The sequence below is a fragment of the Sturnira hondurensis genome, unplaced genomic scaffold, assembly GCF_014824575.4.
Source record: "Sturnira hondurensis isolate 20B ecotype Veracruz unplaced genomic scaffold, ASM1482457v3 Scaffold0015021, whole genome shotgun sequence".
NCBI lineage: Eukaryota > Metazoa > Chordata > Mammalia > Chiroptera > Phyllostomidae > Sturnira > Sturnira hondurensis.
Window position 1 is genome coordinate 105,377 of NW_028087652.1, and position 27,862 is coordinate 133,238.

At 39.9% G+C, this 27,862-nt stretch overlaps 1 protein-coding gene across 1 annotated transcript; it reads right to left on the minus strand.

The window, feature by feature from the left end:
* Nucleotides 1-18,864: 18,864 nt before the first annotated feature.
* RAB39B (RAB39B, member RAS oncogene family) lies at nt 18,865-26,229 on the minus strand. The gene is made up of 2 exons (XM_037064226.1): nt 25,791-26,229; nt 18,865-21,872 (listed from the first exon to the last, which is right to left on the minus strand). Exons 1-2 carry the CDS (start codon nt 26,207-26,209, stop codon nt 21,446-21,448), a joined length of 846 nt encoding a protein of 281 aa, XP_036920121.1. The 5' UTR covers nt 26,210-26,229; the 3' UTR covers nt 18,865-21,445.
* Nucleotides 26,230-27,862: the final 1,633 nt, after the last annotated feature.

Here is a 27,862-nt window from a genome sequence, read left to right on the forward strand (position 1 = left end):
GGTCTTAAACCATTGCTTAAAGGTTTATCTTGGTTGGTTCTAATGCCATACCCTTTTGATAGCCATGCCTATGCCTATTCCATACTAATGTGGTATTGTGTCGTCTCTGAAGACACTGCTGAGTACATGCGCAACTCCCATCACAGTTGGCGCTGGGTTCAACTACATACACATTTAAACTCCTAAGATCTGGATAGGCCATGTGTGACGCCAGTTTACCTTGGAGGACATGAGAAGGCAAGACACCATGACGGGGCAGCTTTAGGCATAGTTCCTATGTGGGAATTCTCCCAACGGTCTCCACAGACTACACAGATGGGTGCAGGAACCCCCTGGCATAGAAGCCCTAAGGAATCACCTCATAACAGTCTCCTGTGCATAGCATCCCCATATCCTGACTAGGGACAGGTCCCAGGAACAACAGGTACATTGCACCTGGTAAGCCAGAGCTGTGACTCCTAGCAGGTATGAGCACTCACTGCCCTACCAGCTTGGACACAAGGTGTACCACTCAGGGCATTTTACCAGCATCAAGCTCTCCTGGTCACACTGCTGATGGTCCACATTCATCACGTTTCTAGGGGAAATGAGCTAGAAAGCTAATTCAAGGTCAGTTTGTCATCTTGAAAGGAGAGGGGTTTTGGTACACCTCTTATAGTTCGTTGAATCTTGTGTAATCATGGCCCAGTTTGGGATAATGGTTTACTTAGTTTTCCAGTTCCTTTTATATAAGCCCCTAGGTAATGGGGGCTTATATAAAGCCCCCATTTATGCAAAAAAAAAATATAGCAGTAGTTCTGCAAAAGAAAACTTGCTACAGTTTTTACAATAGTTTGCAAGAAAAAATATAGCAATAGTTCATGTATTTTAAAGGGCTGGATGGAAACATTTTTGTCCATGTAATATGAAAGTAAGGCATCAGCTGGGAAGTCCAAGTAGTCTCCAAAGTCATAATTATACAATGGCTTGGAGATGCCATAAACTTAGTGAAAGTATTTGTGACATAATTGCACAGTGACTTTTTAGACATGTGGCCAAAATTGATAAAATTTCTCATTTTTTACACTTTTTATTTGGGTATTTTATAATTACAACCAGTATCATAAAAGAGATGGGCCTACTAATGAACCATATTTTCTACATATTAATACTTTTCTGGCCCCAAGGAGTACTGCTTAAATGAGCAGTTGTGAGAAGAAACCAGTTTGAGGCTGGAGAAATTGGTTAATGTGTTATGTGCACAGAGCTGCTTTTCTTGTTATTTATCAAAAAGCCGTTCCTGGGGTTCTATGTGCACCTGAAAACTCAAGTGAAAATTGTGCCTTAAAGAACTTTTATTTGGGTCCCTCTCTCTTGTCTGATGTCAGATTTGGTTACAGGCACATTGAACAAAAAGCATGGACCTGGTGTGCCCAGTATATTTGAGCAGTTTTGTTTATAAAGGATCATGCCTCTTGACCATGGTTTTCAAATATTTTTATGTTTAGTTAATTGTGTGACAACTCTATTTGCCTTTTGGGAATACTTTATTTGGAGGTAGTCTATGACCAAATTGGAAATTTCTTTTCAATTTTTTTAGCTCCTCAAGTAAACCCATCTTAGACTGAATCAGCTTATTTTCTCTAGATCAAACCTGTGGATTCTAGAGAGCAAAAAAATACAAATATTAAAAAGCATGCCCTGGCTGGCGTGGCTCAGTAGACTGGGTGCCAGCCTTCAAACTGAAAGGTCTCTGGTTCTAGTCCCAATCAGGGCACGTACCTGGGGTGGAGGGCGTGCAAGAGGCCACCAATCACTATATCTTTTGCACATTGATGTTCCTCTTCCTCTCTTTCTCCCTCCCTTCCCCTCTCTAAAAAAGGGGGGGAAAGATCAGCACATAACAATTTCTTAATATTCACATCCTCAGTTACTTCAGCCCATGTCTGGCCTGGATTGGGCAGTAACTTCTCAGGTGGTCCAGAGGCAGTTTAAGAGTTTAATTTTAATTGACCCTAGATACTTAATTTCAACTCTACTGTAACAGTTGGTTGTAATACCAGAGCAAAGTGACCGTGCTTTTCATTATCTGTTGAATATTTGGTGTCACACTGAAACACACCAGTGTTTGGCTAAAAAGTGGGCTGTGGTTGCCCTTCTCCACTTGGTCTTTGCCTACCTCAGAGGTGACCAAGGTCTAGGACTGGCCTTGGCTTTCTGGCTAGAGTCTGTGCAAGTCAGATGACCAGGAAAGAAGATACTGGAGAAAATAAATTTTATACTAGGGAAGGAGTAGTCAAGTTCCAGTACAATAAAGATGGCCATGGAAAAACAAAAGGCTGGCGGAACAAGGGAATTTGGCCCTGGGGCTGGGTGGAGGCAGGGCAGGCAAGCTGGGAACTAAGCAGGGAACCCCTTCCCTTCCTCCCTGCTCCCTATCATACCCCCTTCCTTGGCACTCCACAGGTAAAAGTTGGATACAATAAGAACTTCTGAAAGTATATGGAACCCAAACTGGTTCTGGGAGAAATTCAGATAACTAGTAACTCTAGAGAAAATTACTCATTCATAGTAAATAGTAATCAAGGAATCAGCACATCCTCCATGCCACACCTGTGCATTGTAAGCCTGTATTTATAACCCAGTGGTGTTAGGCTTTTTTTCCTAGGCAAGAGGAATCCAAATAGCAGGAGGAGAATCATAACTATAATGCCCTCAGGTCAACTGCTTTGCTGTCAGCAGGAGCACATTGGGCTGTATTTTAAGTAAACTAAAAAAAAGGAAAAAAAGAAAAAAGCCCTACAGTGTGGCTCGGTTGGACATCGTTCCACAAAGCGAAAGGTTACTGGTTTGATTCCCAGTTGGGGGGCAGGTGCAAGAGCAACCCATCAATGTCTGTCCCTCTCACTTGTTTCCCTCTCTTTCTCCATCTCTGGGAAAATAAGTAAAAATTAAAACACCTTTTTAAAAAAGTTTAAAAGACAGAAAAGAAACTCATGGGACTCTTCCTGAGTGCTGCCCCCAGCTAATGGCACTTTCTGTTAGCAGGTTGCCCTTTTTCTGCACCTGTCTCCCTGGGTGTCCCAACTACCTGCCTCATCCTCCTCATCTCAGCCTCCAGCCCTGCCCTAACTGAAACATGGGGAGTATCATAAACATTTTTGGGCCATGTGTGGGAGCATTTTTAACATCCCTAGGGTACTTCAGTCATTTGAGTTCTGGCCTGGACAGTGTACGTTATCTCCCAGGTACCCACAACTGTATCAGTGATATGCCCCAAACTGTTTTTTTCTCCTGAGGCCTTGCTATTTTTAGTGTATTATTTTGCCAGTTGCTGTAACAAAGTACTATCAACTGAGTGGCTTAAACAATAGAAATGTGCTGTGGTACAGTTCTGGAGGTGAAGTCTGAAATCAAGTTGTTGGCACTGCCACACTGCTCCCTGAAAGGGCTAGGGAAGGATCTGTTCTGGGCCTCTTCCAGCTTCTCTTAATTCTTTGGCCTGTGGCAGCATCATGCTAAACTTCATATGGGATTCTCCCTGTGTGCATGCCTGTGTCCAAATGCCCCATTTTATAAGGACACCACAGTCACTTGGATTAGAGGTCTACCCTACTGTGGGGTAAGTGGAGGCAGTCTGGTTTCCTCACCCAGGTGACTAAGGGGGGCAGTGTTCCCATAGCCTCGGAGTGGCCTGATAATTAGTGTTCTCATAGCCTTCAGACTGGGTCCGATAAACTGTTCCCATAACATGAGGTGGCCTTGCATGTGCAGAATTATGCTGGCATCTTGCTGGCTTTGTTTCCCTCTAGTACTTAAACAGGTAGGATTTCCTGCTGGGGGTGATGATGCTGAGAGACATGCAAGGGGACAGGTGCCACAATGGGTGCTGCGCTGGGGAGCAAGGGCCATGACATGAGACATGGAGATAGACGTGCAGCCTGCAACATACATGGCTTGCCCACCCATGAATAAAGGCATGCCAGACATGCCAACAGCTCTGTGAATATTTTTCCATCTGCACAGATACCATGTACCTGGCTGGCCTTGAAGGGTGGCAACACACCTACTTTAGTATGACCTCAACTAATTACATTTGCAAATACCCTTTCCAAATAAGGTCACATTCACAGGTACTAAAGGTTAAGACATCAACATATTTTCTTGGGGAATTCAATTCAACTCATAATAGTTGCTGTGCACTGAGCTACCACCCTAGTCCCAGTCATCAACATCTCTCACCTGGATCACTGCAACAGCTCCTGACTGTGCTCTGTGCTTCCACTCTTGCCCCTCTTCAGTCCATTCTGTAAGAAAGCCGGAGGAGAGGGATTCTGGTACAATGTAAGTCAGGTCAGGTATCTCTATTGCTCAAAACTTTCTAGTGCCTTCCATCTCACTCAGAGCAAGCCACGGTCATTAAAGTGATCCATAAAGTCCTACCCAATATGGATCCCCCATTCCTTCTTTAAATTCATTCACATAAGCCCTGGCTGGTGTGGCTCAGTGGATTGAGGACCAGCCTGTGAACCAAAGGGTTGCCGGTTCAATTCCCAGTGAGGACACATGCCTGGGTTGCAGGCCAGGTCCCCAGGTCCCTCAGCGGGGGCATGAGGTAACCACACGTTAGTGTTTCTTCTCCTCCTTTCCCCCTCTCTAAAAATAACTAAAATCTTTAAAACAAATAAATTCATTCACATGAGATGGTTCCCAATCTTTTTATTTACCCTTTATCATTCTTCCCCTTGTGCGTTCTGCTCTAGCACACCTGTCTGCTATTCGCAGAATGAACTTGTTTTACTCCTACCTCAGGACTTTTCCACTTGTCAATTGTTTTTTGGTTTGGAAAGTGCTTCCCAGGAGTCTACAGATAGCTACCTTCTCACTCCTCAACTCTTTCAGGTGGCCACTCAAATGTAACTTCATAAATGAGCTTCATATGGCCACCATATATACTTTTGCGATTACTACTCATCCCCTCCCCACACACATACACAAGTGCATATTCTTGTCCTTTCTTGTTTTATTTAACCCTGAGCAGTTAGCTCTAACTGTATGTTATGGTTTGCCAGGAGGAGTTCTGATTTATACCTGTTGTAGAGCAGTTAACACCTACTGATTTTTTAGTGGCCCCTTCTTTCAGTAGTGTTTCAGCTGAGCTGGGATTTCTGACTGGAGAACAGAAGAGGGAAGCCCAAGAGAACTGGCAAGTACTGGGGCAAGACACAGGGAGGGAGGCGCTCTGGAAATCGACCCTTCCCCCACATGTTGACTACCAAGTCCTGGGTTTCCTGTGTTCCTAATTAACATACTAAAGATTTCCAGAAGTGACTAATTTTCTAGACCACTGACTAATTTTCTAGACCAAGTGACTTATTTTCTAGACCACTGACTAATTTTCTGACTGGCCACTGGATGGTGTATGAAGTAAGGAAAAATCTCATGCAAAAGGTTTGAAAACTAAACTGGCATTGATTGAAACAACCACCCACAGAGGCCAAGTTAGAACACGTGACATAAACCCATCTATTGGGTTTTAGCCCCATAAATTGTCGGCTAAAACTAACATTCTCAGCAGACTTTTAGCAAGACCCAGGGTCATATAATATTCATAATGTTCAGAGTACAATTAATTACTTGGCATATGAAAAACCAGGGGAACATCATGCACATGAAAAAAGACAGAGTTAAATTTCTGTAGCTGATGACATAAAGATTAATAAATTAGGGTGCAAAAAAAGTAAAATCGATAAAACCAACAACCAGTTCTTCGAAAATACTAATAAAAACAGATCCCTGACGACTCTTAATAAAAGGAAAAAATAACATCACAAATGAGAGATTTCTGTCCACCAATATAGAGATTCAAAATTATGCTAAGTATAGCTATATACCAATGCATTTGAAAATCTAGATGTAATGGATAACTGTAACAGGGTGTAGCCCAGAGGGGTACCCCAAATAGGGATTTGTAATGGGGTCCAAAAGAGCTTGGAGATGATTAGCTCCACACCACAGGGCCACACCTACCCAGAATGCTGGCAGCTGTGGCCAGTTGTGGGAGGAGCTGGAAATGAGGCTGTAGAGAAAGATGGCGCTGGGATTTAAACCCTGGCGCCACAGCCATTTGGTGTTTTTTCAGGGACCACGTGGCTGGGGTGAGAGTCAGGACCACGCAGCTTTGGAAATGCTCTCTTTTGCCCCATGGATGGTGCTGGGAACCTGAATTATGGACTTCTACTCCTTTCCTGAGATACAGTACCCCAGACTGGGCAGAGGGAGAAGGAAGGACTGTGTGCATTTGTGTGTATTCTAAAGGACTTTAGTCTGTATAACTTTTATTATTTTTAAATATATTTTATTGATTCTATTACAGTTGTCCCATTTCCCCCCTTCATTCCCCTCCACCCTACATATCCTCTCCCACCCACATTCCCCCCTTAGTTCATGTCCATGTGTCATAAGTTCTTTAGCTTCTACTAAAAAGAAAATAGTATTTTCTTTTTAGTAGAAATAGAAAATACTATTAGAAATAGAAATACTAATAGAAATAGAAAATACTATTTTCTTTTTAGTAGAAATAGTATTTCCCATACTATTCTTATCCTCCCCCTGTCTATTTTCTACCTACTGTCTATGCTACTTATTCTCTGTACCTTTTCCCCCTCTCTCCTCCTCTCACTCCCCTGTTGCTAACCCTCCATGTGATCTCCATTTCTGTGGTTCTGTTCCTGTTCTAGTTGTTTGCTTAGTTTGTTTCTGTTTTTGTTTTAGGCGTGGTTGTTAGTAATTGTGAGTTTGCTGCCATTTTACTATACATGTTTTTTTATCTTCTTTTTCTTAGATAAGTCCCTTTAACATTTCATAAAATAAGGGCTTGGTGGTGATGAACTTCTTGAACTTGACTTTGTCTGGGAAGCACTTTATCTGCCCTTCCATTCTAAATGAAAGCTTTGCTGGATTGAGCAATCTTGGATGTAGGTCCTTGCCTTTCATGACTTGGAATACTTCTTTGTATTCCAAAGCCTCTTCTTGCCTGCAAGGTCTCTTTTGAGAAATCAGCTGACAGTCTGATGGGAAGTCCTTTGTAGGTGACTATCCCCTTATCTCTTGCTGCTTCTAGGATTCTTTCCTTCATTTTAGTCTTGGCTAATGTAATTATGATGTGCCTTGGTGTGTTCCTCCTTGGGTCCAACTTCTTTGGAATTCTTTGAGCTTCCTGGATTTCCTGGAAGTCTATTTCCTTTGCCAGACTGGGGAAGTTCTCTTTGATTATTGTTGAGGTAAGTTTTCCAATTGTTGCTCTTCCTCTTCCCCTTCCGGTACCCCTATAATTTGGATGTTGGAACCTTAAAGATGTCCTGGAGGTTCCTAAGCCTCCTCATTTTTTTGATTTCTTGCTTCTTCATTCTTTTCTGATTGGATGTTTCTTTCTTCCTTCTGGTCTACTCCCTTGATTTGAGTCCCGGTTTCCTTCCCATCACTGTTGGTTCCCTGTACATTTTCCTTTATTTTACGTAGCATAGCTTTTATTTTTTCATCTAATTTGCGACCGTACTCATCCAATTCTGTGATTATCCTGATCACCAGTATTTTGAACTATGCATCTGGTAGGTGGGCTATCTCTTCATCCCTTAGTTGTATTTTTTCTGGAGCTTTGATCTGTTCTTTCGTTTGGGCCACTTTTTTTGTCTTTATGTGCCTGTTACGTAGTGAGGGGTGGAGCCTTAGGTGTTCACCCAGGCGAAGCAACTCACATCGCTGGGTTATGATACTGTATGTGGGGCAGGTGTCTGAGAGGGAACAATGGCGCTTGCTTTGTTCTCTGTTGGATCTCAGTCAGTCCCCCTGCTCCCCCCAAGCAAATTGTGCCCTCTGGTGCTGCTTCCTGGGTGGGTGGCCTTTTGTATGTTCTAGGATCCTGTGGGTCTCTCCAACGAACTCTCCCCTGAGGCTGGGAGTTTCTCCTGATGGCACCTCAACCCCCATAGGTGTTTTCAATTGGTGTTTTGAGTCTATTTCCCTGCTCTGAGACCCTGGGTTGCACTGTCTATCTTGCTCCCCAGTTACCCCTGGTTTATCTGCCTGTGAATGTGGGACCACCTGGTCTGCCAGCTGCCTTGTGTGCCACTTCACTGGGTCTGCCAGCCACTGCTTTGCCGTGACCCCTCTCTGCCCAGCCACACTGACTCCACCAATCCTACCGGCCTGGATGCCTCTGTCTGCTTTAACTCCTTGGTTGTTGGACTCCCATACAGTTCTGTCAGTATTGGTTGGTTTTGTTTCTAAATTGTTGTTGTCCTTGTTTTGGTTGGGTGAGGCACAGTGTGTCTACCTATGCCTCCATCTTGGCCCGAAGTGGGCTGTATAACTTTTAAATAAATAACAATTCCTTTCCTTCTCACTGATGTCTGGTATTGAGAGACATCTTTCCTCTGGCTGTGGCCAAAGCGAACTTAGTATGGGGGAGGAACCCCTGGAGAAAAGGGTTTTTTTTTATATCATTCAGCCTCATCCCCCAGTCTGTTCTGTAATGTAACTTTCAAGAAAAATATAAATTACTAAAGTTTACTCATGAAGATGTATATATTTAGATAGGCTACATGATGCTGTGCTAGTCACTCCTGATTCCTTTGACCTCATGTCCTCTGCATATCAGGGTGTCTCTGCTCCATGATCATTTCACTTTGGATTTCAGGATGATGGAAACCTACATCATAGGTGGGAAATATACTGTTTCAGGGAAGAGCAAAACACTTCATTTTATGGTTTAAAACTCAATCTAACCATAACCATGAAATAAATTGAAAAGGTTGTTAAAGATCATCCTCTTTTGGAAAAAAAAGAAAAAAAAGGACCCCCAAATTTTTATGAGTGAATTCTATCCCATATTATTTAAACCATTCTAAGGTATAGAAAAAGAAGACAAAGAGATTCCCAATTGTTTTATGATTTCTTGAGATCAGAATAACCATGATGCCACTACCTGACAGAAAGCATAAAAGATCAACATTTTCCAATGTGTTTTTCACTGAACAGTAGTTATTTTAAATGCTCCAGAAAACAAGAATTATTTTGTCATATAAGTTAAGACGCTGTATAAAATTGCCTCTTATTGGAGAGCCCCAACATACGATAGTGTAATCCTCCAGAATGTTTTTCGTGGTTTAGTCTGCAGTTTTCCAAATTTATTTGTCAATTCTCTCTACTCCCCACCCTAATTACTCTTAATCTCCGTGGAATACATTTTTGGGAAAACTGTTATGAGCAAATCTCAAACATAAATGTAGAGGCAAAGATCCTCATAAAATGAGTAAATTAAGTCAAGCAGTGTTTTAAAAATACAGTATAACAAGTAGAGTTTATTCTGAGAATATAAATAATTATGGTTGAACACAGATTTACTGATAAAATTAATGACATCAATAGGTTAAGGGAATGAAACCATTTGATTATCTCAATGGGTACCAGAAGGACATTTGAAAAACCATTACTCTTTCTAAAAACACTTAGTAAAATAGTAATGCAGTGAAAAGTTCTATGACTTAATAAGACTAATTCACAGTTAAAATACTAGAAGCATATAATGAGACAAAAGCAACACCATCACTGTTGTTCATCATTTTTTACTACAGGTTAGCTAGTGTAAAAAGACAAAAAGAAATGAAGTATGAAAATTAAACAGCAAGACAGAAAATTATCATTATTTGTACATTATGTCTCCCTAGAAAAGAGAAGAGATCAACTGAAAAACTTTTTGACATAATAGAGCTAATTAAGGTGTCTGGTTACAAGATGTAACTACACAAATTCACAGATTTCCTATGTGTCAGCAATGGCCAATTAGAACATGTAATGAGGAAAACATTCAGATAAAATATAAATATCATATTTATGGTATATAAATATAACATATCTAGGAAAACACAGAAAATAGCTAAAACTTATAAGTGAACTATAAGAATTTACTGATGGACATAAATGAAAAATTAAATTAATGGAATGACATATTCCATCAGCATCAGCAAATTAATCAAATCAAAATCCTAATTCTACCTGAGGGGAAATATGATACATTCATTCTTATTTTATTTTTTAAATAAAAATTGTATACATTTAATTTGTACAACATGATTGTGTACACACACACATGTACAGGGTAGGGCAAAAATAGATTTACAGTTCTTATGGAAAATAATAGTTTGCAGTACAAGAATAAACTCTGTGTTTCATGTACTCACAACTGTAAACCTTCTTTTCCCCCACCCTGTATGTGTAAAGAATGGCTACAGTCAAGCTAATTAACATATCGATCTCCTCAGAGTTACCATTCTTTTGTGTGTGTGGTGAGATCACCTGAAATCTAGTGTCTTAGCAACTTTACAGGGCTCAACACATTGTTAATAACTATAGTAATTATTCTGTACATTAGGTCTCCAGAACCTACTTATTCTGCCTAAATGACCAACATCTCCCCATTTCCCCCACCTCCCTGCCCATAGTAACTACCTTTTAACTCTCTGCTTCTATGTATTTAAGTTTTATAGAGTTCACATATAAAATCATATGAAATCATGCATCTAGTTTACTTTCTGGATCTGGCTTTTTCAACAGATGGATGGATAAAGAAATTGACACATTCATTCTTATGTGTTAATATACTGCATGAGAATATCAAAGAAAATTTTGAAGGGAAAAATAAAACGTACTGTGGGATTACTATAACTAACAAACATGGTATTAGGGCAGGTTTAAACAGATTAATGAAGCATAAAATGTGAATCTCAAACCAGACTCATGTATATATGACAACTTAATATTTGAAAAAGGTAAAATTTCCAACCATTATAGAAAGAGTGGGGTGTTGTTCTACAGATAGTGTGGGGTAAATAGTTAGCTATTTGGGAAAAATGGTTGTTACTCCTACCTCCATACCTTACACATGTCAGTTCCTAAGGGAACCCTAAATTCATTATAGGAAAGTTTGTTTTTAGTATTGGGATAGAGAGGGCCTACCTCAAACTAACACTATTGCCACACAAAAGAACCTTAAGACAATAGGTCATCTAAGTAAAATAATAAGGTACATCGTGCAAAAATCAAAAGGTACAAAATGTTATCCAATGGAAATAGTCTTCTTCATACATTGTCCCCCAGCCACCCAGTTCCTCAACTCTGAGACAACCATTTTCAGTTTCTCGTAGACAACATATTAATTATTAAATAAATATTCATATAAATTAATAAGAAATTATTTATTATTAAGTATTAAAGACTTCTATATTACCAAACATTGTAAATAAACTTAAAAGTCAGAAAAACATGAAAAGATTTTGTAATATATGTGATGAATAGAGAATACCCATTTATAAGGAGATCTTACTAATTAATAAGAAAAAATTACCTTTTTATAAAGAATATTTGCCCTTGCTGGTGTAGCTCAGTAGATTGAGTGTGGGCTGCAAACCAAAGGGTCGCTGGTTCAATTCCCAGTCAGGGCACATGCCTGGGTTGCAGGCCAAGTCCCCCAGTGGGGGCCATGGGAAAGGCAACCACACATTGATGTTTCTCTCCCTTTCTTCCTCCCTTCCCCTCTCTCTCTAAAAGTAAATAAATACAATTTTTTAAAAAAGAATATTTGGAACTGCAAGCACCAAAAAAAATCAATGACCAAAGATATGCAAACTTTAAAAGAATATTTTAGTTTTTAATTATATTTTATTGATTGTGCTATTACAGTTGTCCCAATTTTCCCCCTTTGCCTCTCCACCCAGCATACTCCACTCCCCCAGGCCATCCCCCCACCACTGTTCATGTCCATGGGTTATGTGTGTAAGCTCTTTGGCTGCTCCATTTACTATACTATACTTTACATCCCCATGGCTATCCTGTAACTATCTGTTTGTACTTCTTAATGCCCTCACCTCTTCAGCCATTCCCCCACATCCCCCTCCCATCTGGCAACCATCAAAACCCTCTCTGTATCCATGATTCTGTATAAATTATTTACCACTCAGCTTTGCAGAGTTAAAATATTGACAGTAATACTCCATATAGACATTATTATACACTGTTCATGGGCATTCAGTAAAACCTTTCTAGAGAGCAATCTGATTAATTATATCAAATTTTTAAATGTGTATATTCTTTAAATCATAAGTTCTACTTTCATGATTTTGACTCCAAGTCACAATCGGTCAAATGCACAAAGCTATATATGCATTACAGAATTTTTTTTGAGATTTCTTTATTTTTAGAGAAATGGGAAGGGAGGGAGGGAGAAAGAGAGGGAGAGAAACATCAATGTGTGGTTGCCTCTTGTATGTCCCCCCACTGGGGACCTGGCCTGCAACCCAGGCATGTGCCCTGACCAGGAGTGGAACTGGTGACCTTTCAGTTTGCAGGCTGGCACTCAATCCACTGAGCCATACCAGCCAGGGCCAGAATTGCTTTATAACAGAAAAAAAATTGTACAAAACCTAATGTCCACCAATGAGAATTGATTAAATAGCTTAATCAAAATTTTACTGTCTATATAGTAAAATTTTATTGTATCACTTAGGAGGCTTTAGCTACAAGTGTTAAAAATGGCATAAAGTAAAAGAGGATTTGTTGTCTTATGTAATAAGTTTTACTATAGAGTGACTCTAGGGTAGTTAAGTGCTAGATGGCATCATCAAGGACCCAGTTTTCTTATGTGTCTCCTTTGTCCTCTTCAGTACATTAACTAATTCTCTTTCTGATCTTATTCAACAAACATGTACCACGCACTGACTCACTGCAGATACAATAATGAGCAAAAATAGACAGTTCCTGACCTTATATATTTACAGAAAACATAGTGAAAAAAGTAATAACACAGTAAGTGTTATATGATCCCATTTATGAAAAAAGACTCATTTAGGTACAAACATAATACCCAAACATTTTCTGAGTATGTTTACTATATGATGTTTAGCACATGCCAGGGCCTGTGCTAAGCACTTTAAATGGATTATCTCATTTCATCCTCCCAACAAACCTATGAGTTAAATTCTTTTATCCACTTTAATACTGTATATGTATAAACTGAGACTCAAAGAGATTGAATCACACATACATTGACTGGTACAGTCAGAGTTTAAAACGATGTTTGTCTTACTTCAAAATTCATACTCTTAACTACTATGTTAAATAACCCTTTGAAAAGTGAAAAACAAAAATCTAGAAGGAAACAGACCAAACTTCAACAGTCATTTATTTTTATTTCACTTTATAGTACTTTTAAAAAATGTTATTTATTTATTTATTTATTTCCAGAGAGACAGAAAGGGAGGGAGGAAGAGAGGGAGAAAAACATCCACATTTGAGAGATACTTTGATTGGTTGCCTCTTTTACACCCTCAATGAGCTGCCTGGCCCACAACCCAGGCATATGCCCTGACAGGGAATCAAACCGGCAACTCTTTTAGTTTGCAGGCCAGTACTCAATCCCCTGAGCCACATGAGCCAGGGCTACTTTTTTTAAAGTATATTTTATTACTATACTATTACAATTGTCCCAATTTTTTCCTCCCCTTTATCCCTTCCCCACCTCTACCACCATTTCCTTCAACATCCCCTGCCCCCACCACCTTAGTTCATGTCCATGGATTGTACATATAAGTTCTTTGGCTTCTCCATTTCCCATACTGTTCTCAACCTCCCACTGTCTATTTTCTACCTACCAATTATGCTTCTTATTCCCTGCAGTTTTTTCCCCATTCTCCCCTTCCCCCTCTAGTACCCCTCCATGTGATCTCCTTTTCTGTGATTCTGCTCCTGTTCTAGTTGTTTGCTTAGTTGTTTTCTCTTAACGTTCATTTGTAGAGAATTGTGAGTTTGTTGTCATTTTACCATTCATATATTTGATCTTCTTTTTCTTAGATAAGTCCCTTTAACATTTCATAAAATAAGGGCTTGGTGATGATGAACTCCTTGAACTTGACTTTGTCTGGGAAGCACTTTATCTGCCCTTCCATTCTAAATGATAGCTTTGCTGGATAGAGTCATCTTGAATGTAGGTTCTTGCCTTTCATGACTTGGAATACTTCTTTCCAGCCCTTTCTTGCCTGTAAGGTTTCTTTAGCGAGATCAGCTGCCAGTCTTATAGGCACTCCTTTGTAGGTAACTGTCTCCTTGTCTCTTGCTGCTTTTAAGATTCTCTCCTTATGTTTAATCTTGGGTAATGCAATTATGATGTGCCTTGATGTGTGCTCCCTTGGGTCCAACTTCTTTGGGACTCTCTGAGCTTCCTGGACTTCTTGGAAGTCTATTTCCTTTGCCAGATTGGGGAAGTTCTTCTTTATTATTTGTTCAAATAACTTTTCCAATTGTTGCTCTTCCTCTTTCCCTTCTGGTACCCCTGTAATTCGGATATTGGAATGTTAAAGATGTCCTGGAGGTTCCTAAGCCTCTCCTCATTTTTTTGAATTCTTCATGTTTCTTCATTCTTTTCTGATTGGATGTTTCTTTCTTTTGTTCCAAATCATTGATTTGAGTCTCTGTTTTTCTTCCCTTCACTGCTGATTGGTTCCCTGTGTATTTTTTTATTTCATTTTGCATAGCTTTCCCTTCTTCCTTTATTTTGTGACTGAACTCAATCACTTCTGTGAGTATCCTGATTACCAGTGTTTTGAATTCTGCATCAGATACATTGGCTATGTCCCTGTCACTTTTTTTCTTCCTGGGGTTTTGATCTGTTCTTTCGTTTGCATCATATTTCTTTGTCTTGGTGCACCTGTTACATTGTAAGGGCTGGATCCTTAGGTGTTTGCCAGGGTGGGGCAACCCACTTCAGACAGTGTTGTGGCACTGTCTGTGGGGGAGGAGTCAGAGAGGGAACAATGCCACTTGCTTGGCTTTTGCCCCACATTTGATCACTTCCCCCACTACGCATAAGTAAATTGGGCCCTTCTGGTGCTGATTACCAGGTGGGTGGGCTTGTGTACATTCTCAGATCCTGTGGGCCCCTCCAGTGGACTCTCCGGTGAGACTGGCAGTTACTCCCACCTCTGCAACCTACACAGGTTTTTATATCCAGAGGTTTGAGGCCTTCATTTCCCATGCTGGAACCCTAGGTTGCATGGTGTTTCTTGCTCCCCAGTTGTTCCTCCCAGTTTATGTGCATGAGAATGTGGGACCACCCAGTCCACCAACCTCCACCTTGCATGTCCTCACCACCCTGGCTTCCTGTCTCTGCCCCTCCTATAAGTTCGGATGAATGTTTCTTTAACTCCTTAGTTGTTGGCCTTCCATACAGTTTGATATTCTGGCAGTTCTGGTTGTTTTTTGTTTTTAAATTGGTTGTTACCCTTGTTTTGGTTGTGTGAGGAAGTGAATTCTATCTGCCAATGACTCCATCTTGGCTGGAATTTAAAAAGTCATTTTCCTTAGGAACTGATGATTTGAATGCAGTTAAACCACAAGAGCCAGAAGATAGAGGAAGGGAACATATTCAAGGGATACATTGATAGACTGGCAACAGGTAGTAGTAGTAGTTGATTGCCTGAAGGTCTTAGGGAAGTTTGAAACAGGGTTCTTGGGATAGAGGGGACAAACAGAGCTTATAATCAGAAAGGAATTTTAGAGGCCGTATAAAATTTGGTAATGCTTCAGCATAGGGCCATGTGTGTATTTTACTGAAGTGAAATACTGTTAATAGCCAAGGTCATTGGATTAAAGTAGGGCAAGAAAATAATCATCCATTGAAATATTTATTGATTATTCAAGGATATAGCTATGCTATAAGTTGCAGAAATACTGGTGAACAAGATGAATAAGATTCTTCCTTTTATGGAGTTTACAGTTGGAGAAGTGGGCAGAGGTCAGATTATGCAAGGCCTTGTAGTCATGTTAAGAAATGTAAGATTTATTTGGATTTGTTCTAAATGCAACCAGAAACCATTGGTGGGTTTTATGCAGGGGAATGGCCTAATCTTATTTCTGTTTTGAAAAGATTGTTCTGGCTGTTATGTTGAGAATGTATCATGCAAATAAGAGTAGAAGTGGAAGAACAGTTAGGAAGATATTGAACTAGTTCAGGAGAGTTGATAGTAGCTTGGATAAAGGTGATGGCAATGGAGATGAAAAATGGCAGACTTGTATATGTTTTGAAGATAAAGCTGACTGTGCTTGATAATGGATTTGATATGGGAGGTGAGAGGAAGTGAGGAATTTAGGATAACTTGTCACTTACAGAGATAAGAAATGCTGGGGAAGGAGCACATTTTGATAGATGTTGATTTCATATTGGACATGTTGAGTTCGAGGAATTTGTGGATGTGTTTAGTAGGACAGTTGGCTGTGTTGGTATCATGCTCAGAAGACTGGGCTGGAGCCCTTCATTTGGGAGTCATAAATGCAAAGGCAGTTAACTGAAGTTATGAGAGTATGTAAGATTGTTTAGAAGAAGAGAGGATGGGGAGTGAGAAAAGAATTGGGCCTCCAGCAGAACAAACTACACTGACTCCTGAGAGGCTTGGAATAGGCAGAATTCATTCTACCAATACTATGCTGGCAAAGGTCACTCATGAGTGCATGCTCCCTCAAACCCTATGAATATCTTTTAATCCTTATCTTTCTGAACTCACAGCTGCATTGTGATACTTTTGTTCACTTCCTGTGAAAATACTTTCCAGGTTTTTCCATTCCTTCCTACATGTTTCCTTTACCTTTTTTGTTTACCCTACACTTTGTTCCCCAGGGAAGACTAAACAGTTAGATTTTATGTTGGACTGTCAGGAAGGACTTCTGGAGCCACATCTTTTCCAGAATCAGGAAACTGCTAGCACATGTTGGAAGCTGTTGGCTCCAAAACTTGATGGAGATGAGGGAAAATTCCAGATAGAGTGAAGAGCAAGTACAAAGGCCATAAGATATGAATGTGCTTGATGTGTTTGAAGAACAAGATAGAAACCCATGTAGCTTGAGTAGAATGATCAAGGGAATAGCAATAAGAAACAAGGTTACAGATGTTATGGGATGGGAATGGAATTCATTTCTAAGGGTTCTTATAGACGCTATTGTGAGGACTTTGGGTTTTAAGCTAAGTAAAATGGATAATTTTACTGGACAATTATGAGTAGATGGTTCCTTATTGTTAGGTCGGAGTCGCTCAAGAAACCGGATGGATGTAGAGAGCTAAGGAGAGCAGGGTTTATTAATGGGAAATAAGAGGGAAAGTGGATCACCCTGGCTGGCATAGCTCAGTGGATTGGGCACAGGCCTGCGAACCAGAGGATCGCGGTTCAATTCCCAGTCAGGGCACATGCCTGGGTTGCAGGCCAGTTCCCTGCAGGCCAACTCCCAGCAGGGGACGCACGAAAGGCAACCATACATTGATGTTTCTCTCCCTTTCTCCTTCCCCTCTAAAGATAAATAAATAAATAAAATCTTTAAAAAAAGAGGGAAAGTGGAGCCAACCGAGGGAGGTTGGGACTTGTGGAAAGTGGAGCAAACTAAGGGAGGTTGGGATTCACTCAGTTGTTCTTAGGTCAGGGTTTTTAAATACAAAAATCTGCAAAGGGTATCAGAGTTTGATTGGTTGGAGCTGATTGCTGGGTGCAGGCTGTTATGCCAGATAGCTGACCCCAGACCAAATCTTCATCTGTTTTTCCTGGGTAGGGTCTGCAGGCAGCTTCCTATGGTGCCATTTTCTTGCCTGGTGATTTTCATTTTTCCTAGGCCTGCCTAGATCGAACACTTATAGCTAATGTTTTATCAGGCTTCCTCTGGCTATTGTGTGGAGAATGGATTGAGGGGTACTAGAGCGGAAGCAGGGAGACCAACTATCACAAAGACGCAGGCAACAAATGATAGCGGCAGGACTAGCGTTAGCAGTGAAAATGGTGAAAAGTTATAAGATGCTGGTTGTACTTTTAAGGTAGAATAAACTTAACTTCCAGATAGATAAAGTGTGAACTGTGAAAGAGAGGAGACTAGGTTGACTCCAAGGTTTTTGGCAAGAGTGCATGGAAGGACAAAATTGCCATTTTCTGAGAAGGGGAAGGCTATGGGAAGAACAAGTTTGGGGAGGAAGATTAGAAACTTGGTTTGGGACATGTTGAATTTCTAATACCTGATAGGCATTCAGATAGAAATGTTAGATAGAGCAGTTGGTTATAAAGGTCTGGAGTCCAAAGAGACTAGTTGGAGATACAAATTTAGAACTCATTGGCTTAATGATGGTATATACAGGCATGTGACTGAATGAAGTCACCAAGGGAATTAATGTAACTGAAGAAAAAATGATCAAGCCCTGGGGAATGTTTTAAGGAGAATGGAGTCATAAACTATATTAAATGCTGTTGCATCATTGGTTTTTCCTTTGTTCCTCCCTCATTCACTCATGACTATGAACATGATAAAGCTGTGCAGAACTCAATCTACTTATTCTCAAATTCAGAATCAAATATCTTTTCTTCTTTTGCCTTCCTCTAAATATGTACTATAAACCCTAAGCAATGTTCTGAACTATTATGTTCCAATCTGGGCCCCACACTGCAAATGATACTGAGGCAAAAAGCTTACCATAGTAGGACTTTAAAAAGCTGAGGCAATTTGGCCTGGAGAAAAGAAGACTTTCCAGGGAAGACAATAGTTGTATCAGCTACATTGTGTTAGAATTAAAATCCTTGACTTGACAGAACAGCTTTTACAAAAGTGGCATGAAAGTCCCAGGCAGTAGTGACTTCTTTGTGACTTTCAACATGATACTCAATTTTCCAAAATCATATTCTTTTTCTGGCTTTCAGATACTAATAAACAGTGTGGTGCATAGTATATGTCATATCTAATTGATATTGGAGTAGTGGTTGCTACACTGTAGTGACATTCTGGAAACAGCTATGACACACACTTGGAATCTCACAGTCACATAATCAACCATTTTACTAAATACAAGCATGTTTTCATTCACATACAGCTAAAGAAAACATTTTTTTTCACATTTCATTACAGTGCACAACAAAGTGAGGAAAAGTATACAGTACATTTTATTTTGGAATATGAGACAATCTATTCCAACATGCAGTTGTAGTCTTTGTTACAAGTTAATCTTTTCTTTACTTATGTAGTAAAATAGCTTCTAAAGCTTTATCCTTAGTATTGTATTAACACCTGATTTTTTCACACTTATTTTCTAAAACCCACTTATTGCAGTGACAACAGCACTGAGTTCTACTAAAATGATTTTTAAAGTTTCTAGAACTTGTTTAAGCAATTAAGCTCAGCCACCTTTGCTGGATCTATGCTGAGTATTTTAAAACCTGCCTAAAAATGCAAGGAATGGGAAAAGTATACATATAGTGTATTTCAAAAAACTGTAGAGAAGTTTTGTTTTTATCTTTTTTTTGAACTGATAGAATCCAGTCAACTCTCATCTATCCACTGGATAATCTTGCTTTCAGAATCTTTTAAACATAATTACATATAGTAGTTGATAAACTTTGTATTAACCCAAATTACCATCTTTTATTTTTCATCTACACTTGATCTTAGCCAAAAGGCCAAAAAGCAATTTTTATTTGTCATCTACAATCACAAAACTGTCAACTTAATTACTCTGCCTGATCATGTTAAACGTAAGTAGAGATCATGATTGGTTCATTTGTAGCTGATGTTGCAGGTTGGTTGAAGAATGTTTATTTCCATATATTCACAATTTGGCTTCTTTATTCTGACTGAAGTAAATTTCAACATTTTCAAATTCAATCACATTCATACTGAAGTTTAACACTATATCTCAAAGCAATTTACCATTCTTAGGCTTTCCTATCACAATGAATATGAGAAATCTGACTCTAATCAGAATTTTTGTACTGTGAAAAGTATGGCTTTTGCCTCGCTGAACTGGCTACAATTCAAAAAATAATTTAAAGCATCACCTCTGTTCAAGAAGGTAGTGGAACCTCAAGCCAACCGTTCCAATTTTCTGATGCAGTTATCTGTCTGTTCACCTGAGAATTAAGAACTTACTTTCTAGGGCAGACAGGAACCTAGTATAGGTATGTGGCAAACCAGTGGCCAAGGTCATTGTGAGGTGAGTATTTTATCCCCATCCCACTTCCCATTGCTGTATTTGGTTCCTTTCAATAATATGTCCACTGTGTTTCAGCGATAAGAACACTTCTAGCATACACAGTTCTAAGGTGTTTTCAGTTGTGCAATTATTCACTTGTTTAAAGCCTTTTCTTGTCAATAACACCTGAATGGGCTTTACCTTTGATTGATCCCTAGGTTCCCTCAGCATTATAGTTCAGTTGTGATCAATAAGGAAACATCCTAACATGTAGAGAACATTTATTTACAGTCATATCTCTTTCAAAGTGAACAAATTAATAACAGTTCCTTCATCTGACAGCAATACAATGCAGTGAAACAAGAACTAGGAGTCAAGAGACCTTCACCTTGGCCAAGTGAATCTCCTGCCTTAGTTTACTTTTGTAAAATGGAGAAGAAAACCTCACAGCTCTGTTAATGCGGATTAAATAAGTAATTCAAGTGACTGTAAGGTGTTTGTAAGAGTTATAGCGCCTCCCGTTGAGAAGGTACTCAGTACAGGATTGGTGAGTGAGTGCCTCTGTTTTCAGAGGCAATCGCTGTGTTGCCATGACCTGAAGAAGCAGGCACATTGTTTACTTCTAGATTGCAGTTGCCAACGCAGTGAAACCCCAGGCATAGTCAGAGGGAAAAGAGGGTGTGGCATTTGAGTTAGTGTTTCTCTCTTCTACTTACAAGGTATTTTGCCTGGGACAATTTCTTTCACACAGCTGGTTATTCTATCATTAAGGGTGTAGATTTTCCCCAATGTGATAATAGCAGCGTGCAAATAGCCTCCCTTTTCATAGTCACACAATTTTTACTAGAACACCAGGCCTTAAAAAGGGTCTTAGCAAATAGCTGGTCCACACCCCTCCTTTTACAGATGAGCTGTTTAGAAGCTAATTGGTACACTTTAACCAAATCTAGCACACACACTTGGTCAGGATAATCTCACGAATTAAGATAATCTCAGTTTTTTCGTTTTGCTAATTGTTTCTAATGATATACTCTTTCCCCCCTTACATATGTCTTTATTTTCACGACCAATGAATGAGCTGAAATACAAAGAAATAGTTGTCTTGTTTGTGGGTATATTTTTCTAGGGCCCGGCTCCCCAAACCTCAGGCTCTTGACATGCGGTTTACAAAGGGCACATGGAGCAGCCACTGCCCAGCATGGGCCACAAAACAGTGCTTGGCCCATGCCAGCAATGCAGTCCCTCAGTCACAGCACCCAGGCTCCCTCGTCCATCTGCCCACAACCTGTCAGAGTGCCCCTTGGGAAGGAGGTTCACTTGGTATCCAAAATTAAGGTTGGGTTCTCTTCAGTGACACAAGGATTCTATTCATTTCAATCACTTTTAAGTTCAGATGGGAGAGCATGTTTTGGAAATAAAAAGGCCTGACTAGCACAAACATCTCCTCTCTGATTTGACAACCTCTTCTGAAGAGTGAACCACATTTGGTACAAATCCACTCTTCACCCCTTCCCAGCCCTCCTGGATTGTAATATCCCCCCTTTTAACCAGCTCATATATGTCTTTCGTCAGGTCTGTGAAGGCTTTCTCCACATTAATGGCATCTCGGGCTGACGTTTCAATGTACTTCATGCCGTACGCAGCAGCCAGTTTCTCTGCCTCATGGCGAGTCACTTGCCTCTGTGTATCCAGGTCACACTTGTGACCCACCAGAACAAATACAATTTGGTAGGGCTGAACATGTACTTTGGTCTCTTCTAACCACTCATGGACATTCTGGAAGGACCTGCGGTTGGTAATGTCAAATAAGAGAAGACCACCTACTGAGTTCCTGTAGTAGGCTCGAGTGATGGATCTAAAACGAAAGAAGCAAAGAATAAAGGTCATGTCCAAAATCCTGTAAGTACTTCAATGAACTCAGTGTGTTCTATTGTTTATAGTTACTGACACAGTTCTTTAGTAAAAATGATTTTCTTTTTTTTTAAACAATGGAATACAAATGTCACCCCATAATAATGAGAGGTGAATTTTCAACTGCACAAAATTTTTAAATGACATCTTCTAGAAATGAATGCTCATGGACTTAAAGGTATTTCCCCTCAATTCAGGTAGAACCACAGCTAACTCTCTCACCCCAACACCTGAATAACTGAAGGAGACTTCCAGTTCTGTAAAATAAGATACCCAAGTCATAGGTTATCCTGAGGCAAAATGAAATAATGAATGCCAAAGTGTACTGTTACTCGGAGGGCTCATTATAAATTCTAGCAGTTGAAACACAATTTTTTAAAAGGGTATTTATTTTTTAGAGAGGGGGAAAGGAGAGAGAAAGGGAGAGAAACATCAATGTGTGGTTGTCTCTCATGCAACCCCTACTGGGGACATGGCCCGTAACCCAGGCAAGTGGTCCGCAACCTAGCCACATGCCCCACCTGAAATTGAACTGACAAACCTTGGTGTGCCAGCTGGCGCTCAATCCACTGAGCCACACCAGCCAGGACTGAAACAATTTTTAAAAAGATAAATTTGTCCTGCCCTGGCTGGTGTAGCTCAGTGGATTGAGCATGGGCCTGCGAACCACACGATCGCAGTTCGATTCCCAGTCAGGGCATGTGCCTGGGTTGTAGGCCAGTTCCCAGCAGAGGACTCATGAGAGGCAACCATACATCGATATTTCTCTCCTTTTCTCCTTCCCTTCCTCTCTAAAGATAAATAAATAAAATCTTAAAAAAAAAGATAAATTTGTCCTGACTGGTATGGCTCAGTGGATTGTGCGCTGGCCTGCACACTAGAGGGTTGTCAGTTCAATTCACAATCGGGGTACATACCTGGGTTGTGGGCAAAGTTCCCCGGTGCAGGGCATGTGAGGGGCAACTACACACTGATGTTTCTCTCCCTCTCTTTCTCCCCCCTTTCCCTTCTGTCTAAAAATAAATAAATAAATAAAATCTTTAAAAAATTAATTTATGGCCGTTGACAGAAAATGTTTATAAGTATATAGGTATATTGCAATACACTCCATTCCTCAATTATAATGTATGTTTCTCTTTCTATTATTCCATTATTATTTTAACCTAACAGGGGTCCTCAATTCTTTTGTGAGGAGAAACACAATTTTGTGGAGAAACGCAATTTTATTTTTATTTTTCAGGCCATTGGGAATAGAAAAAAGAGAGATGGTCTGCAAAGGCCTTGAGCAAAGTGCCTATCAGCCATTTTTCCTGACACATTTCAGAGAGGCCGAATAAGGAGCCATCAGCTGGGCAAGACTACCTAAATCACCAAAGCTTCCCTTTAAAATGACATGATTTATTCAAAGCATTATGATTAGAATATTTCTAATTACAATATTTTAAGAAATATATAAATTTGCTGTACTTCTCAAACAGAAGAAACCTCATCTTTTTAAAGATTTTATATTTTTAGAGAGGGGGAAGGGAGGGAGAAAGAGAGAGAAGGAAACATCAATGTGCGAGAGAAATTGGTTCCTTTTGCATGGCTTGGCCCACAACCCAGGCATGTGCCCTGGTAGGGAATGGAACTGGTGACCTTTTGGTTTGCAGGCCAGTGCTCAATCTACTGAGCCACACCAGCCAGGGCCAAACTTCAGCTTTTTAATTTCTTGATTTGAGGAATCTCATTATCGATACATATTATAGTACTTTGCTTCGATTATTTTAGTGCTTAGAATTATTTGCTTCTACAACCAGTTGCATTAGACTATTGGGCTTTTTTATCTATGCGTATTTTTAGGTTTTCTGTCTTCTTGGATGAAGAAGATAAAAACAGAGACTGAATAGTTAAGGCTTAAGGCAAATGGCTTAATAATAACAGAATAAACATTTTCCAGAGTGTTAAAGTCCAGACTAGATGATGGGAAGAGCAAATTGGTTCAAGTCTCTAGAACCAGCCAAACCAGCCAGTCCTAGGGAATGAAAATAGTTCTAATTCCCTTATGTTTGAAGATTCATGGATACATGATCAAAAGTTTGGATTTGTGAACAGCTTGGTTCAAGACACCAATAAGAATGCTGTAGATCCCTTTCAAAACTCTAACATACATTATTACATCTGTATTAGAAAGTAGCCAAGTGAGTATTTAGAAAGTAACAGAACCCCTTTTAAGCACAACATAAAGCTGTATAAAAATTAAAACCTTCAGTACATCAAAAACTTTTTTTGCTCTGGCTGGTATAGCTCAGTTGGTTGGGCATCATTCTGAAAACCCAAGGTCCGCAGGTTCGATTCCTGGTCAGGGCACATGCCTGTGTTGTGAGTTCTGTCTCTGGTTGTGATGCTTTCGAAAGGCAACCAATGTTTCTCACGTGGATATTTCTGTCCCTCTCTCCCTCCCTCCCTTCCCCTCTCTCTAAAAAACATATCAATGAGCATGTCCTCAGGGGAGGATAAAAAATTTCTTGAACAAAGTTCAGAAAAATGACAAACTGGGAAAATATTTTATACCGTGCATGCTAGAAAAAGGGTAATATTACTAATCTAAAACAACTAACAAATCGATATCACGCAATAATAATAAGCAGTGGATATGAAAAGGCTATTCACACAGATATTGCAATAAATATAAAAAAGAAATCTTTCTTCACCACTTATGAGAAATGCATTCACCAGTTCAAAGTGAACCTGTACAAGGATATTTGCCAGTAGTGTTTGTGGAAGTGGGGATTTGGAGACAAGTTTATAGTTATCTTTTCTCCCTATTCCTCTTCAACTGCCTAACCAGTATCTTCTATGCTCAGCTAATGTTCAATAGATGAATAAATGATCATAAACATGGGCTATTGAGGCCTATTTAGTTCCTGATGCTCAATGTGAGTTTAGTTCAAGTAGCTCTCTCAAAGTTTTCTTTGTTCATTGCTCTCTGTCACTTCTGTCTTTGTACATAGGCTGCTTCCTCTCCCTGGGCTTTTTTTCGGTCATACTCATCAGGCCTCATATTCTCCAGGTAGTCTTTCCTCCCTCTGTATATATTACACATATATTTACAAATGATACATATTACAAAGGAAAAACTAAGGATTGGCAAGAAAATTAAACCTGTTCATTGATTACACATTATGTGCTAAGATTTATAGTAGGGAGTGGGCATACAAATATAAAGAAGACTCTCTGTTGTGTAATTGCTGATGATCTATTCCCCACCCACTCCACTCTGCTAGCACAGAAGTTTTTAAGAGGGAAGGGCCTGTAGCTGTTTTGTTTACATGATAATCTCCTTGTGTACATTTCTTCCGAAACAAGCCCACCTGTGTGGAATGGAGTGGATGTTCACTGAATGTGTGCTGATTGCAAGAGGGAATCAATCATCAGTATCTATTTCACATATATATGAAATATATATATATATATATATACATAAACATAATACACCTATATCTTCACTTATGTCTATCTTTACATCATATATGTCTATATATGTTGGGATGACCTGGTCACATTTTAAAAAGTATGTAGCGTAGGGACTGAGATTGATGAATTACAGTGATCAATTCCTACCAGCTTGTTAGCCACCATGGGGCAGGATGGTGGAGTTGCGGTGCAAGCAATCTGTGTTACTGACTGGCCTTTCCTGCCAAGGCGCTTCTTTCCCTGCACGGAACTCCCAGCTAGAGGAAGGTGGGCTTAAGCAGAAACCCCCAGACCTTCGGTACCTCTACAAGCTGGCCATGACCAGGACCAGGAAGTCCTCTTTCCCCAGGGGCTGTATAAGCTCCGAAGACCCTCCCACCACTCCAGGCCAGGACTGCGCTCTCACCTGAACCTCTCTTGACCTGCGGTATCCCAGATCTGGAGCTTGATGCGTTTTCCTGGCTCAATCTCCACCAGACGCGAGAAAAAATCCACCCCCACGGTGGGGTCTGAAACCTGGGCAAAGCGGCCCTCAGTGAAGCGGCGGATCAGACACGACTTGCCCACCGTGGAATCCCCGATGACAATGAGCCGAAACTGGTACAGCCAGATGGCCTCCATGGCCCAGGCTCCGCAGGTCTTATCCTTGGCCCTGTGAGGCGAGAGGGGTCGTCCCGCCAAGGCCTCACAGAGTACGGCTCGGTCCGAATCTAGATGTGTTGCGAGCACATCGCTTGAGGAAGCTCGAGGCGAGGTAGGCCCAGGCGCAGGGAGAGCGGAGGGATGGATGCTGTGCTCACAGAGGTGATGAAATGGCAGCAGCATCAGCACCACGCACTCTGACTCATCACCGACAACCAGGTTACTGTAATCCCCTGCGTAGATGCGTCTCCTGGAGCTGCCGCATTGTCTGTAAAAGGAGCGCATACAGAAACAACTGAAAACCATTATTCCCTTCTCTAATTTTTCCACCCACCCCTTCTTCTTAATTATAAATGTGTATCTGTCAAATTGCAAAAGTAATATCTCTTGTTAAAACTAGGGAAACAATGCAAAAATGTACACAAAAAGCAAAGCCCATAATTATCTGTGCCCCACCCTCCCCAAGATATTTCACAACTTGTTATATATTCTTCCACATGGATTTCCTGAAAAAAAATGTATATATATATACATGTACATATAATAAAACATACATGTATACATATATACATTCGTCACCTTTGATTCTACAAGAATGGGATCAAATGGGACGGATACCCTGGCAGTCGCTTTTTGCAATTAACAAAGAATCATAGACATCTCTCCGTTTCTGACTAATCTTTCTTTTGTCATGACAATATTGTAATAAACATTCTCTTAAGTATAGTCATACATTATTTCCTTAAGATGGAGTCTTACAAGAGGGCTTAGGAACTCAAATAGTATGAGTATTTTAAATGTAGTGGATGTAGGCATTATATGCAACTTACAAAAATATTGATTAATTTAAATTCTAGTCAGCAATTTGTGAAAAGACTACTTTTTACATTATTTCAATCATCATATGCTATATTCTGTCATAATTCTTGCCAGTCTCTTGTAGTTAAATAAAAAGGTGTCTCTGCTGTGTTTTACATTTCCCTGACTACTGAGGTCAACACCATGTCTTGTGCATTGGCCATTTGTATTTCCTCTTCTGGGAATTGCCTCTTCAAATCCTTTTTATTTTTTCTATGTGATCTTTCATCATTGGTAACATTGCTTTACTCACTTTTGTTTTTTAAAATGGTTTTATTGATATATAATTCATATGTCATCTAATTTGCTCACTTAAAGTGTACAATAATTTTTAGTATAGTTAGTGTTGTGCAACCATCACCACAAACTTAAAATATTTTAATCAACTTAAAAAGAAACTCCTACCTTTTAGCCAACATCCCTGTGTCCCATTATCTTTCTAGTCAACCATTAATCTACTTTCTGACTCTGTACATTTCCCTATTTTGGACACCTGATATAAAAATGGAATCATATGATGTACGGACTTTTGTGTCTGGCTTCTTTCACTTATTGTGTTGTTTTCGAGATTTGTTCATGTTGTAGCATGAATCAGTCACTTTATTCCTTTTTCATAGCTGGGTAATATGCTATTCTATGAATAGACAACATTTTATTTATCCAGTCATTAGAATGGTGGGCATTTGGGTTGTTTCTAATTTTTGGTTATTCTGAATAATGCTGTTATAAATATTTGCATACAAGGTTTTGTTTGAACATAAGCTTTGAATTCTTTTGGGTTTAAACCCAGGAATGTAATTCCCGGGTCCTATGATAACTCTATGCTGAATCCTTTGAGGAAATGCCAGACTGCTTTTCACAGTGACTGCGCAATTTACATTCCTACCACCAGTGCATAAAGGTTTTGATTTCTCCATGTCTTCTCCAACACTCTATTTTCTGACTTCTTGATTCTAGAAATCTTAGGGGATGTGGACT